This window comes from Procambarus clarkii, chromosome 14, assembly GCF_040958095.1.
Source record: "Procambarus clarkii isolate CNS0578487 chromosome 14, FALCON_Pclarkii_2.0, whole genome shotgun sequence".
Taxonomy (NCBI): domain Eukaryota; kingdom Metazoa; phylum Arthropoda; class Malacostraca; order Decapoda; family Cambaridae; genus Procambarus; species Procambarus clarkii.
The window spans coordinates 5400431-5414679 of record NC_091163.1 but is presented as its reverse complement, the minus strand read 5'-3'; the positions used below and the strand labels follow the sequence as shown (position 1 = coordinate 5414679).

General features: G+C 47.0%; 1 protein-coding gene across 1 annotated transcript in view; it reads left to right on the top strand.

Moving 5' to 3' along the window:
- LOC123772449 (putative defense protein 1) overlaps nucleotides 1-10317 on the top strand; it is a 29989-nt gene extending 19672 nt beyond the window's left edge. Inside the window, exons 2-3 of the mRNA XM_045765631.2 lie at nucleotides 6616-6823; nucleotides 9140-10317. Of these exons, the coding sequence (XP_045621587.1) occupies nucleotides 6616-6823; nucleotides 9140-9224 (293 nt within the window). The 3' untranslated portion in view covers nucleotides 9225-10317. The remainder of the gene's footprint in view (nucleotides 1-6615; nucleotides 6824-9139) is intronic.
- Nucleotides 10318-14249: the final 3932 nt, after the last annotated feature.

The window sequence follows — 14249 nt, the reverse complement described above, 5'->3', positions numbered from 1 at the left end:
CGGCCTATTAATATAGCTCGAGTGCAGGGGGGGAGTTGTGTAAAACCCTGCATGGTTTGTGTCTCGGAGAGGCTGCAGGATCCAGTATGTTCAGTAGAACTTCGGTTTTAACTCTTTTGATCATGTCGTAGCTCAGTCGATAAGGGCAGCATCTGGGATAATCTCGGACGTAGGTTCGAATCCTCGTCACGGCCCTTGTGGATTTGTGTTTTACATTTGGTGTGTGCTCGACGTGTGACGTCACTATGACGTGGAAGGACTAATCTTGTTTCACACTCCGGTTGTCTATGGTAGCTGGTACTTCTCGTAGGGTCCGCTTACGAAACCTGTACATCAACAAAATCGTGGCAGCCTAGTTTGCAAAGGTTCGAAGCTCGTAAAAATTTCATAAACACAGATTAAGCCACAGAATAAAATTTTGAGATCTAGCTTTCGATAAAAGATGTACAGGTTCCGTAAATATACACACAAATGCTTGATGAATCCTTGATGAGTCGTGGCGGGAATGAGGCCTCGGTGAGAGACTGTCGACTTGGTGATGTGTTGGTCACAAGTCGACCAATCGCAACAGTTCCCGCCAAAATGGCCTTCTTGCCTGACGTAGGCAGCGCGCCATTCGGACTGAAAGAGCCTGGGAGGGGCCACGACTCCTCAAGCATTATGCAACCGATTACGAAACCTGTACATCTTAACCATGACGGTTTTGCTTACATTTATTAAATAGTTTACGACTGGGGAAACTTGGCAACCCGAGGTTATTACTTTTATGAACCAACCTTGCAGAGCTTCGGAGCTCATAAACGGCTTAATAAATGTAAACAAAGACACCTTGAATGAGGAAAGATATACAGGTTTCGTTAAGAGGGTGGGAGGGCGAGGCCCCAACAAACAACATAACCACAACTCACACGTTACGTTGTAACATGTAATAATGGTTGTTACATTGTGGTAATGTTGGGGGGGGGGGGGGCGGGGCCCTGCCTCAGACCTTCACCTCCCAGCTCTAGGTGAGAGTCCCCACGTGCTCCCAGGCGTTCCCACGTGCTCCCAGGCGTCCCCCACGTGCTCCCAGGCGTCCCCCACGTGCTCCCAGGCGTCCCCACGTGCTCCCAGGCATCCCCATGTGCTCCCAGGCGTCCCCCACGTGCTCCCAGGCGTCCCCACGTGCTCCCAGGCGTCCCCCACGTGCTCCCAGGCGTCCCCCACGTGCTCCCAGGCATCCCCACGTGCTCCCAGGCGTCCCCCACGTGCTCCCAGGAGTCTCACGTGCTCCCAGGCGTCCCCACGTGCTTCCAGACGTCCCCACGTGCTCCCAGGCGCCCCCCCACGTGCTCCCAGGCGTCCCCTACGTGCTCCCAGGCGTCCCCCACGTGCTCCCAGGCGCCCCCCACGTGCTCCCAGGCGTCCCCCACGTGCTCCCAGGCGTCCCCCACGTGCTCCCAGGAATCCCCACGTGCTCCCAGGAATCCCCACGTGCTCCCAGGAATCCCCACGTGCTCCCAGGAGTCCCCACGTGCTCTCAAGAGTCCCCACGTGCTCCCAAGGGTCCCCACGTGCTCCCAGGCGTCCCCACGTGCTCCCAGGCGTCCCCCACGTGCTCCCAGGAGTCCCCCACGTGCTCCCAAGGGTCCCACGTGCTCCCAGGAGTCCCCACGTGCTCCAAGGCGTCCCCACGTGCTCCCAGGAGTCCCCCATGTGCTCCCAGGAGTCCCCACGTGCTCCCAAGGGTCCCCACGTGCTCCCAGGAGTCCCCACGTGCTCCCAAGGGTCCCACGTGCTCCCAGGAGTCCCCACGTGCTCCCAGGCGTCCTCACGTGCTTCCAGGAGTCCCTCACGTGCTCCCAGGAGTCCCCCACGTGCTCCCAAGGGTCCCACATGCTCCCAAGGGTCCCACGTGCTCCCAGGAGTCCCCACGTGCTCCCAGGCGTCCCCACGTGCTCCCAGGAGTCCCCACGTGCTCCCAAGGGTCCCACGTGCTCCCAGTAGTCCCCACGTGCTCCCAAGAGTCCCACGTGCTCCCAGGAGCCCCCACGTTGTCCCAAGAGTCCCACGTGCTCCCAGGCGTCCCCACGTGCTCCCAGGAGTCCCACGTGCTCCCAAGAATACTCACGAAATTCATAACATTATACATCTTAGCCAATCCTTTTGCCTCATACTGCCTTGTGAGCCTTGTTCGGCCTGGAGCTTGGCTCGTCTTGTCATTACTTGCTCTAGAAGGCTGTTGCTTGCAGCAGCCCGCAGCTGCAAGCATAAACATATTAAACAAAATATATAACCTAGCATATATAACCTAATATATCCACATATCCATAACAACCCGGTTGGTCCGGCACTTGTACAATTCTTTTCGTGTATATTGGGAAGTTTCAACTATTTTTGGGGGCATTATTTTTGCTATTATTTGTATTATAATAATAATAATAATAATCTTTATTTAGGTAAGGTACATACATAAAGAGATTTACAAAGTTTGTTGGCTTTATAGATAGAGCTAGTACATACAATGCCTAAAGCCACTATTACGCAAAGCTTTGTTTACGCAAAGCTTTGTTTACGCAAAGCTATTGTTTTGAGCCAAGTGTTGGGTTGGTGTATGAGGATGTGGTCGTCAACTTTGGCTCTCACGAACATTAAGCAGAACAGTTTGGTGTGTTTAATGTTGATACGAAAGTTCTTGCAAGAGGCTTTAGTCTTTCTTTTAGGCTTTATTAATGTATATAACTTAGGCTTTTACTGTTGATACCCACACAACTTCTCCTAGTGCCAACTGCTGGTTAATTAATGATTGTTTTTAGAATCAGGCATTTGCTTTTTTAAGACGAATTTAATGTGAAAGTTCCTACAGATGTTATCAGATACCAACTGACGAAGCTTTGGAGGTTTTGCAAATTTCAAATCACATTATTTGGGCCATATGTTCCTTGCTACAATACCCAGTAACCATTGTTCCAAAGGACTGATAATGCTGGTCTTAAGACTCCCTAAAATCAAGACAATTCCTTGAGAAATGTATCGAGGGACAAAGTCGTTTTGAACGCGCTAGGCTCAGAACACGTACTTTGTCCCGTCCAAAATATTTGAATTCATATATCATGGACCTCAAAAAATAAACCCCAGACTGTAATATTATACAATTTACACCATCGTTTTAAAAGTTCTTGTATTAATTCTGTCTATCACATGTCCTGTATTTTTTTTTTTACCGCGTCGTATTTTTGAGAGCGGCCAGGCAGACAATGGAACAAAAGAGGCGAGCGTTGCGTAATGGCGGGTTGCGCGGCCAACCTGCCACTGAAGTCATTGTCTTGCCGCCAGACTCAGGCGCCTCTGGGGCCAACAATTGCCTTTCTTCGCCAGAATTTGGGACACAAAATATCTTTGTTTTCAGGTGAGAAGCGAGTTGTGAAATCGATCATTAGTGGACACAGAACAAAGGACGTCCTTTGACAAGGGCGGGGGGGGGGGGGGGCTTGACCTTCGTGACCCCGGGCTCGGTCTCTCCTGTGACCTCGGTCAGCAAACCTCTGGAAGCATAACTGAGGTCACAGTGGTTCAAAGGTTCAAGTACGTTTATTAAGACAATAAAATACATCTCAAAGAGTTTGAGTCGCTTAGGCTATTTCTACCCCACCAAGGTTCAAGGTTACCTTACGATGATTTCGGGGCTCGACATCCCCGCGGCCCGGTCCTCCTTACTTAGTTGTGTCTACGGGAAGTTCAGGTCCAGCTCTTGAGTCCCGCCTCAGAGTTCCTATACCTGGTGTTACTGTACCCTCTCACGTGATAGCACTATTATCAGCCAATCCGTCATCTCCCAAACTATCCATCCTAAGGCACGATAGCACTAATGAGTTAGCAAGTTGAGTGCCACCTTAAGAGTGTCTGGAGCAGCCCCGAGGAGTGCCAGTGGCACTGATAGCGGCATGACGGGGCCAAAGACAGTCGTGTTGATCAAGGGGCTCCAGGCAACGGTGTTTGCTGTCGAAAGCAAACAATGTTACAGTCATGTAACGTAATGGAGCAGAGTGCTACAATCACGTCTTTTTTTTTTTTGCTTTTTGGTTTTTATATCACTAACAAATCTAGCCTGAGGCGTGTGGGCGAGGCTTTGTGGGGGTGCGGGAAGGTCTGCCATCTGTCTACCACGCTGACACGATGTCATGACAGCAGACGGGCTGTCTACCATGCTGACACGATGTCATGACAGCTGACGGGCTGTCCGCCTCGCTGACACGATGTCATGACAGCAGACGGGCTGTCCGCCTCGCTGACACGGTATACACACATGTGTTTGGTAGCTCTCTGTTCCCCGAGGGGCCGGTGGAGACACATGGGACACATGTGCCCACATGTGACCACATGTGTCCCAGCACACGAGGACGTCCTGGCGTGGCTGGGCGAGGGTGAGTGATGAAGATTAAGCCACCCAAGAAGGTGGCACGGGCATGAATAGCCCCGTAACTGGGCAAGGGGGTCTGGGCCATTCGTAAATACACTCTCGGGTGCTGGTGTAGATGTCTCCCTGCTCCTCTATGCTGGGGCCACAGTCTCGGGGCCAGATTCACGAAGCAGTTACGCAAGCACTTACGAACGTGTACATCTTTCCTCAATCTTTGACGGCTTTGGTTACATTTATTAAACAGTTTACAAGCATGAAAACTTGCCAATCAACTGTTGTTATTGTTATAAACAGCCTCCTGGTGCTTCGGAGCTCATTAACTGTTTAATAATTGTAAACAAAGCCGCCAAAGATTGACAAAAGATGTACAGGTTCGTTAGTACTTGCGTAACTGCTTCGTGAATCTGGCCCCTGGGCAGTGGCGGATTGAGATAGGGGGGGGCAGCAGGGGGAGGGGGGTGAAATACCTGGGGGGGAGCAGCAGGGGGAGGGGGGTGAAATACCTGGGGGGGGGGAGGAGGCTGGGGCAGTGGATCAGATTATAAAGGCAAAATTGCGAAAGAGTTAAGCACGATTTGTTGCTTCATAACTTTCCCTCTCACAGGCTTGCCCTCCATGTCCGTGAAGTCCGTTTCTCTCTCACACACATATATGGGTGCTGGTGGCCAAGTGGACACCACGCTGGATATGTAGTCTTGTGGTTCGGGGTTCGATTCCCAGCGCAGGTGGAAACAAAAATTGGCAGAGTTCACCATGATGATGCCCCCCCCCCTGTTACCTAGCAGTAAATAGGTACCTGGGAGTTAGACAGCTGTTACCGGCTGCTTCCTGGTGTGTGTGTGTGTGTGTGTGAAAAAATAGTAGTAGTTAGTAACAGTTGATTGATTGACAGTTGAGAGGCGGACCGAAAGAGATTCAACCCTCAAAAGCTCAACCCTCGTAAGCATAACTAGGTAAACTCACACACACATACACGACCCCCTCCCCCCTCCCAAATGAGCCACAGAGATATTAGAAACAACTTTTTTAGTGTCAGGCTGACTCCATACACAGTTTCAAGTGTAGATATGATAGAGCCCAATAGGCTCAGGAACCTGTACACCAGTTGATTGACGGTTGAGAGGCGGGACCAAAGAGCCAGAGCTCAACCCCCGCAAGCACAATTAGGTGAGTGTACTCACTACACGCTATTCTTCCCTTATCAAACATCCGGAACAATTAGTGAGTAATTAATCACTTCTCAACCATAGTCGTCGCTGTGGGAACCGACCTGTGAGACTTATATTTAATTAATTTATATGAATTTATATAGAATTTATATTTACGTTAATTTATATATTTCGATAGCAATTTGTATGATGTTAAGTGGACTGTATTTCTGCAATAATCTCACAAATCGATCCTTACACATTAGAGGGGTTTATATTAAATTTATGTATATGCAGCCAATCAAACTACAGTATTAACTACATATATTAGTATACACTGAGGCGGTTCCTTATCTTATATTGTACAGCAGGCTTAGTCCACCAGGTATAACTAGGATGTAGACACCAAATTATCCTCGATTGAGGCTAGCTTCCATCACCCAGTAACTGATATACCAAGATTGCTTCCTCTTCTTGTTCCTGTCAAAGGGCACCAGCTGTAAAGCCAGAATCCTAATATATGACAGCTATATCAGAGAAAACACTGTACAATGAATCATAAGCACCAAGGCTTAATTACCTTTTTTGAGTCGATCATTTGTGTTCTCACCGGTTCACCCAATATCTACCTAACATTAATGGCCAAAAATTATTAGATAAACGGGTTTCGGAAAAACACTTCCCTTGTGATTGTTGACAGTGTGTTGATGATGGCAGAACTTTGGTCTCCATAACACTTCGTCCAAGAGAATTTATAGGAGCTGAATTTGCCCCACGTCTCTGGTCTAACAACAATGGCTGCCCTCTCCTTCCTCACTGACGCCTTGGCACTTTGTCCAGATGTCAGTAACTGATAGAACGGTCACATTTACTTTATTTTGATACTGATAATTAAGTTAATTTATATGAGATGTTTTTATGATGATAAAAGTCCAAAGACTAATGTATTTAAGAATAATTCCCAACAACAGTGTGGCAGTATGGGGCCACACTGCCCCATACCCCCCTTCAACTGACTACCTCAGTCAACACCCTCTTAACCCTCCCTTTTCCCCTCTATAATTCCAGTGTTCATCGAGGGTCCGGCGTTCAAGGGATTCTTCATCCAGGCCCGCGACGTCCAGCGGAAGGACTGGATCGGCCACTTCGAAGAGAGCGACGACATCGTCAGCTACCCGGAGTGTTCTTCGGTGACGCACGGCAACCCGCGCCCGAAGAGCAGGGTCGTGCTCACTTGGGTGGCGCCCTTGGACCGCTCTGGCACCGTCACCTTCACGTGAGTGGCCGGCATACAAAGCAGATGGACCAGAATTTTGGTTCATGCAGATGAAGGCTATTTTCGACCTCCACGAAATTACGTCAGAGCCTCAGACCCTGATCAACGAGGGTCACACTTGCTAGCGGATGCCGAGACTTGCTAGGGGGGGATGCTGGGGTATTCTAAGGGGATGCTGGGGTATTCTGGGGGATGCTGGAGTATTCTGGGGGATGCTGGGTTAGCTTGGGGGATGCTGGGTTATTCTAGATGCTGGGTTATTCTAGATGCTGGGTTATTCTAGATGCTGGGTTATTCTTGGGGATGCTGGGTTATTCTAGGGGATGCTGGGTTATTCTAGATGCTGGGTTATTCTAGATGCTGGGTTATTCTAGGGGATGCTGGGTTATTCTAGGGGATGCTGGGTTATTCTAGATGCTGGGTTATTCTAGGGGATGCTGGGTTATTCTAGATGCTGGGTTATTCTAGGGGATGCTGGGTTATTCTAGGGGATGCTGGGTTATTCTAGATGCTGGGTTATTCTAGGGGATGCTGGGTTATTCTAGGGGATGCTGGGTTATTCTAGGGGATGCTGGGTTATTCTAGATGCTGGGTTATTCTAGGGGATGCTGGGTTATTCTAGGGGATGCTGGGTTATTCTAGGGGATGCTGGGTTATTCTAGGGGATGCTGGGTTATTCTAGGGGATGCTGGGTTATTCTAGATGCTGGGTTATTCTAGGGGATGCTGGGTTATTCTAGGGGATGCTGGGTTATTCTAGGGGATGCTGGGTTATTCTAGGGGATGCTGGGTTATTCTAGATGCTGGGTTATTCTAGGGGATGCTGGGTTATTCTAGGGGATGCTGGGTTATTCTAGGGGATGCTGGGTTATCCTGGGGGATGCTGGGTTATCCTGGGGGATGCTGGGTTATCCTAGGGGGATGTTGGGTTATCCTATGGGATGCTGGGTTATCCTGGGGGATGCTGGGTTATTCTAGATGCTGGGTTATTCTAGATGCTGGGTTATTCTAGATGCTGGGTTATTCTAGATGCTGGGTTATTCTAGGGGATGCTGGGTTATTCTAGATGCTGGGTTATTCTAGGGGATGCTGGGTTATTCTAGATGCTGGGTTATTCTAGGGGATGCTGGGTTATTCTAGATGCTGGGTTATCCTATGGGATGCTGGGTTATCCTGGGGGATACTGGGTTATCCTATGGGATGCTGGGTTATCCTGGGGGATGCTGGGTTATCCTGGGGGATGCTGGGTTATCCTAGGGGATGCTGGGTTATTCTAGGGGATGCTGGGTTATCCTAGGGGGATGCTGGGTTATCCTAGGGGGATGCTGGGTTATCCTGGGGGATGCTGGGTTATCCTAGGGGGATGCTGGGTTATCCTAGGGGGATGTTGGGTTATCCTATGGGATGCTGGGTTATCCTGGGGGATGCTGGGTTATTCTAGGGGGATGCTGGGTTATTCTAGGGGGATGCTGGGTTATTCTAGGGGGATGCTGGGTTATCCTAGGGGGATGCTGGGCTATTCTAGGGGGATGCTGGGTTATCCTAGGGGATGCTGGGTTATCCTAGGGGGATGCTGGGTTATTCTAGGGGGATGCTGGGTTATCCTAGGGGGATGCTGGGTTATTCTATGGGATGCTGGGTTATCCTAGGGGATTCTGGGTTATCCTAGGGGATGCTGGGTTATCCTGGGGGATGCTGGGTTATCCTGGGGGATGCTGGGTTATCCTAGGGGATGCTGGGTTATCCTAGGGGATGCTGGGATATCCTAGGGGATGCTGGGTTATCCTAGGGGGATGCTGGGTTATCCTAGGGGGATGCTGAGTTATCCTAGGGATGCTGGGTTATCATAGGGGATGCTGGGTTATCATAGGGGGTGCTGGGTTATCATAGGGGATATTGGGTTATCCTAGGATATCCCAGGGGATGGTGGGATATATGTGATACGAGATACTGAGGTAAGCTAGGATATGTTGAGTAGTGTTAGAATAGGCTGTGACATACTAGAAGATGCTGTGAGCTGCATATATATATATATATATATATATATATATATATATATATATATATATATATATAATCTTCTCTACCCTTCACCCCCTTTTCTCCTTCATCTCAGTAATATAAGTGATGGAGTCTTGTATTTAGCTAGATTGCAAATTAGCATCTTGCCATTATATACCAAAGGGGCGGCAGGATTTGGGTGAGACCAGCCCCCCAATGTGTGGCCTCCAACTTGGAACAGACAGCCAGACATAGTCTCTTATACTATTATATAATATTCTATATTAATGTAATGTCTTTTCTCTTTTCAACACAGTGGCACCCTCCTCGAGTCCTACGGCTCCTACTGGTCTGATTTAATAGCTAACGTGGTCCCTGTGGTTGGTCACAGGCTGGGCTGACCTGGTTGTCTTCAATCTCAATCTTCAACCCCTAATCTTTAACCACCCCAATCTTCAACTGCACTCGCGTCCAATCTTCCCCCCACCACCTACATCTTTCTGACCACCAGCAAGTCATCTCCTGCGCGCCTCAACGTCCGCCCTCACCGAGAAAGAATGTTTCCGTATTACATCCGCCGAGCCACTGAGGAATGGTTCTTGTATATCTAAGACGTCGGACTGGATGTGTTAAGATGGTGTACCAACTTCAAGAAACATCACAACAAGCTTATAATGATTGTGTTTGGAGCACGAAGATCCTGTGCTGAGCTTGGAAGAGAAAATGTCTAACAGAACTTAATCATCACTGTATGTTGAATATTCAGTGACCATTAGTGTATATCTTGAGACGTGTGTATAGGTATTTCTTGTGTATAAAACTTAAACAACATTCTCCAAGATCCAAGAGTTTGGCAGTCACAGTCAAGGGTATGAATGCCGTCTCCAAAACGTTGTAGGCAGGTGGCAATAGAGTGAGGAGTCAAGCGAGGCTTCCTTCAATAACATGCACACAACAAAAGGTTCTCGCTTGATACCTCCAAAACACTACTACTGCTGCCATGAAATTAATTTGGCTCAAAAATTTAGATATTTTAGATGTTCAGAATTCATTCCTATTATTTTTTTACTCGGTTTCATACTTTAAACGTATATACATAGTTCAATGTATACATAATTTCGACGCATCTTCAGAAAACACAAACCTGAACAATATTTAAAGCTGTGTCACACTCTTTAATCTAAGAATTATCTGTTAATTATCCGTGAATTATCACTGAATTATCCGTGAATTATCACTGAATTATCCGTGAATTATCTCTGAATTATCCGTGAATTATCTCTGAATTATCCGTGAATTATCACTGAATTATCCGTGAATTATCCGTGAATTATCCGTGAATTATCACTGAATTATCCGTGAATTATCTCTGAATTATCCGTGAATTATCTCTGAATTATCCGTGAATTATCACTGAATTATCCGTGAATTATCACTGAATTATCCGTGAAATATATATAGGAAGCTTTAATAAATTCTTGTATCTATGAATAATATGTGTTTTCACCGTAAATTTTCACTGTATCATCTAATTCATAAATTATCATTGAATTATTTGAGTTTTTTAGATTTTGAAAAATTTGTTATAATGTGGAAAGTGTGCAATCTGAATTATATATGATGAAAAATAATCTTGAAGCCTGGTCGAAGACCGGGCCTAGGGGGTCATTGAACCCTGTAATCATTGCAATGAGGGGGCAATGCAGTAGACTTGAACTCGCGACCTGGTGATGAATCCCAACGATGATACACAAGTCTCATCAGCCTGTAGCCCAGGGTCAGACCTATATAGAGGAAGGGGGGGGGGGGGTAGAACTTTATTATACTTTAATCCCTATTTTTATATATTTTTTAATACTCCATTACTTAAAGTCTATATCGAAGGTTGCTTCAGTCGACTCTACGCGCATCAACTAGTTATAGATAATCTTAATTGTGTTATTTTTCTATGTTGGGCTTGTGATGTATTCATTTATATACTTTAAATAAAAAAATATATAAAAAAATTACATTTTTTATTTAATAAGCAAATTGGGGTAATTAATTTAGTACCGACATGCGGTAATTAATGGTGTCTGAATGTTTGCAAACCTATATTGGTTATCTTGAGTTATATTGAATCCAACTGTTATAGAATTTAACATGGTTATCTTGAGTTATATTGAATCCAACTGTTATAGAATTTAACAGTTAAACAGCCGTTTTCTGTTTTGGATCCTCTGGTAGGTTAGGATAAGGATACTTTAAATGGACCGTTTTTCTTGGCGTTGGGAAACCTCCGGAGGAACTGGATGAGCAACTCCGCCTCCTGTTTACATAGTACATTTCGCAACTATGTGCACCATAGTACAACAATTGACATACTAAGCAATTAGACCGAATTTTGTACTATTCACTTGATAGTCCGAAACAAATTAAGCTAAAAAAACAAACTTATATATTCCCAGGCCTAGTATAGCGCACGTGTATTATAATAGGCCTCAGATATCGTGCATTAGGCCTTGGAAGGTTAGGTTAGTTTAGTATATCTTTGCAACATAAATGGAAAATCTGTTTCCCGTTTGTGCAAATGCAATAGTACCAATTTCGAATGCAATAGTATCAATTTCAAATGCAATAGTACCAATTTCAAATGCAATAGTACCAATTTCGAATGCAATAGTACCAATTTCTACTTTCTAATTGCATTGTACGTGGCTATATGTACTATGGTCCACACCGTTACTATAGGTACTGCCAAAACAGGAAGATGGGCTGAGATGGGTGGAATGTCCTCAGAAATATATATACCTAAAGTTGACTGTCAAGAAGAGCGCCATTCTCCCAATTTATAATGTCAAAATCCTACACTGCACCGGAGGATGGGTACAGGAAGGTTACAGGTTACAGTTTTAACGAAAGGAATTAAGAAAATGAGGAAGTTTTTTGATTGTAGATGATTGTGAGGCGAGGTATTCCGACACGACTTTTGGTGCTCAACCCCGGGGAAAACTGAGTGAGGAACTGGTATCCAGGGGTCAGATTCATGAAGCACTTACGCAAACACTTACCAACCTATACATCTTTTCTCAATCTTTGGCGGCTTTGTTTACAATTATTAAACAGATAATGAGCTCCGAAGTACCAGGAAGCTGTTTATAACAATAACAACAGTTGACTGGGAAGTTTTCATGCTTGTAAAGTGTTTAATAAATGTAACAAAAGCCATCAAAGATTGAGGAAAGATGTACACGTTCGTAAGTACTTGCGTAACTGCTTCGTGAATCTGGTTCCAGGAGCAGATATTAGGAATGTCATTAGCAATATGAACAGGATTATGGCCGGTAATGGGACAAAATGTTTAAGAGGCATTTATACAGAAATTTAAAACAGTTATGAAGTTATATTCAAGGCCAGCATGGCGATCCTATGTGGCGTCCTTCCCAGAAGGGGGAGTTGGAAATGTCTCATGGCTGTCTCTAGCGGAATTGGTGTCAATTGTCATCTAGACCGGGCGACAGTGTTCGATCCCGGACGCCGGCGAGAAACAATGGGCAGAGTTTCTTTCACCCTATGCCCCTGTTACCTAGCAGTAAATAGGTACCTGGGTGTTAGTCAGCTGTCACGGGCTGCTTCCTGGGGGGTGGAGGCCTGGTCGAGGACCGGGCCGCGGGAACACTAAAGCCCCGAAATCATCTCAAGATAACCTCAAGATAACTAGACGTGTTCAGCATGTAAATCACATCCACTGCGGCAGGCGCAACACTCGTTGAAAAATACGTTCAACATGGGCTTATATCTTTACCTTGAACCTCCGCTGTCGCAGGCGTCCACCGGCGAGAATCTCAGGCTGATCATTGGCGCAGGGAATGACAAACAAAAATGTAGAGATTGTACTGACAGTCGGCGAAGACTGGCCACGCTCTCAGACCATAGCGTGGCGTGGCCATTGAACGCAGTCGACTGGCACTCTACAATGACTGCAATTGGCACCTGTGGAGAACACACACATGGCAGTAGGCACCCCAGAACCACCCGGGCTGGCTCATGAGGTGTACGAGTGCTGGATGATCACATTGTATATACAGACAAGCAACTGACGTAGGCGGTTTGAGCTTTATAACATTAAGTGATGGCAGCAAATCTAAGCTATACTCTAACGTCAGTTTGAAGTTAAATCTCTTGAACACATGCACAGAATGTTGACAAAGTTAATTCCAGGAATTAAATATAGAATCCTTCTATATTAAGACTGAATAAAAACTTACATTACATGATTGAGTAAGAGTAAGGGGTTATGATTGTAGTATAGGATGAAACGACCTAACAAATGGGTTATACTCAAGATAGTCTACCGCGACACAGAATAGAACTCGAACCAATAGATATGAGGGACGTTGTCTTTCATTTGGGTTGATCCTCAAAGACTCACACTTGGGATGTTACTCACACACACACACACACACACACACACACACACATTCCCATCCCATTATTTTGTTAAGAAAAACGGCAAATTGCTTCAGTACAGAATGATTGTTTCCATTGAAGGTCGTTCAAAATGATGCTTAATAATAAAATATTGTTGGGCGTGCTGGTGACCTGGCTGGTCGTGGAGTACCTGATAGCCCATAGCTACTACCACCTGCAGGCCGTCTACCTGGAGCAGACCAGGTCCAGAGGTGCTTTCGCCTCCTGGCCTCTCCTTGGCCTCCTGGTCCCCGGTTCCAGGCAGCGGAAGGAGGACCTGAACCGAGGCACAGTGATGTGGACCTGGCTCGCCTCGCTGCCTGTGGTCTGGCGACTGGTTCCTCGTCACCTGCAGGTGACCAGGAGTGGGAGCTTGACCTGTCTGCCTCTGGTTGGCTCCATCCTCCGCCTGGAGGCCCTCAGGAGACAGGTGGAAGTCCTCAGAGCGCAGGCGCAGCTGCACGGCGGCAACTTGTTTATTTCCCTGGTTTTGGCGGGAATGACGATCTTCGCTTGTGTGATGCTTTTCGCGGGAAATGTATACCGCTTACAAACCATATATATACCAGGTATACCAGAACCCTCGGCCAGCACGGAACCCTCGGCCAGCAGGGAACCCTCGGCCAGCAGGGAACCCTCGGCCAGCAGGGAACCCTCGGCCAGCAGGGAACCCTCGGCCAACAGGGAACCCTCGGCCAACAGGGAACCCTCGGCCAGCAGGGAATTCTCCCCAGGAAGGCTGTGAAGACCCAGCTGGTTCTTCCCAGGAAGAAATGAAGATCACAATACGACTAATATAGTCGTGGTTCATGCGACGGTGCTGGAACCAATCGTATTGGCGTTTGTCTTTCCATCGGAGACTTTCGGCGCCGCGGAGAGGGGGCTGCATGGGCAACAGCTTCTCCGTATCAACCTACCCTGGCTTTGCGCCCTGGAGAGGCCACGCCAGAGCGCAACTCCATAGTCTCCCGAGACTG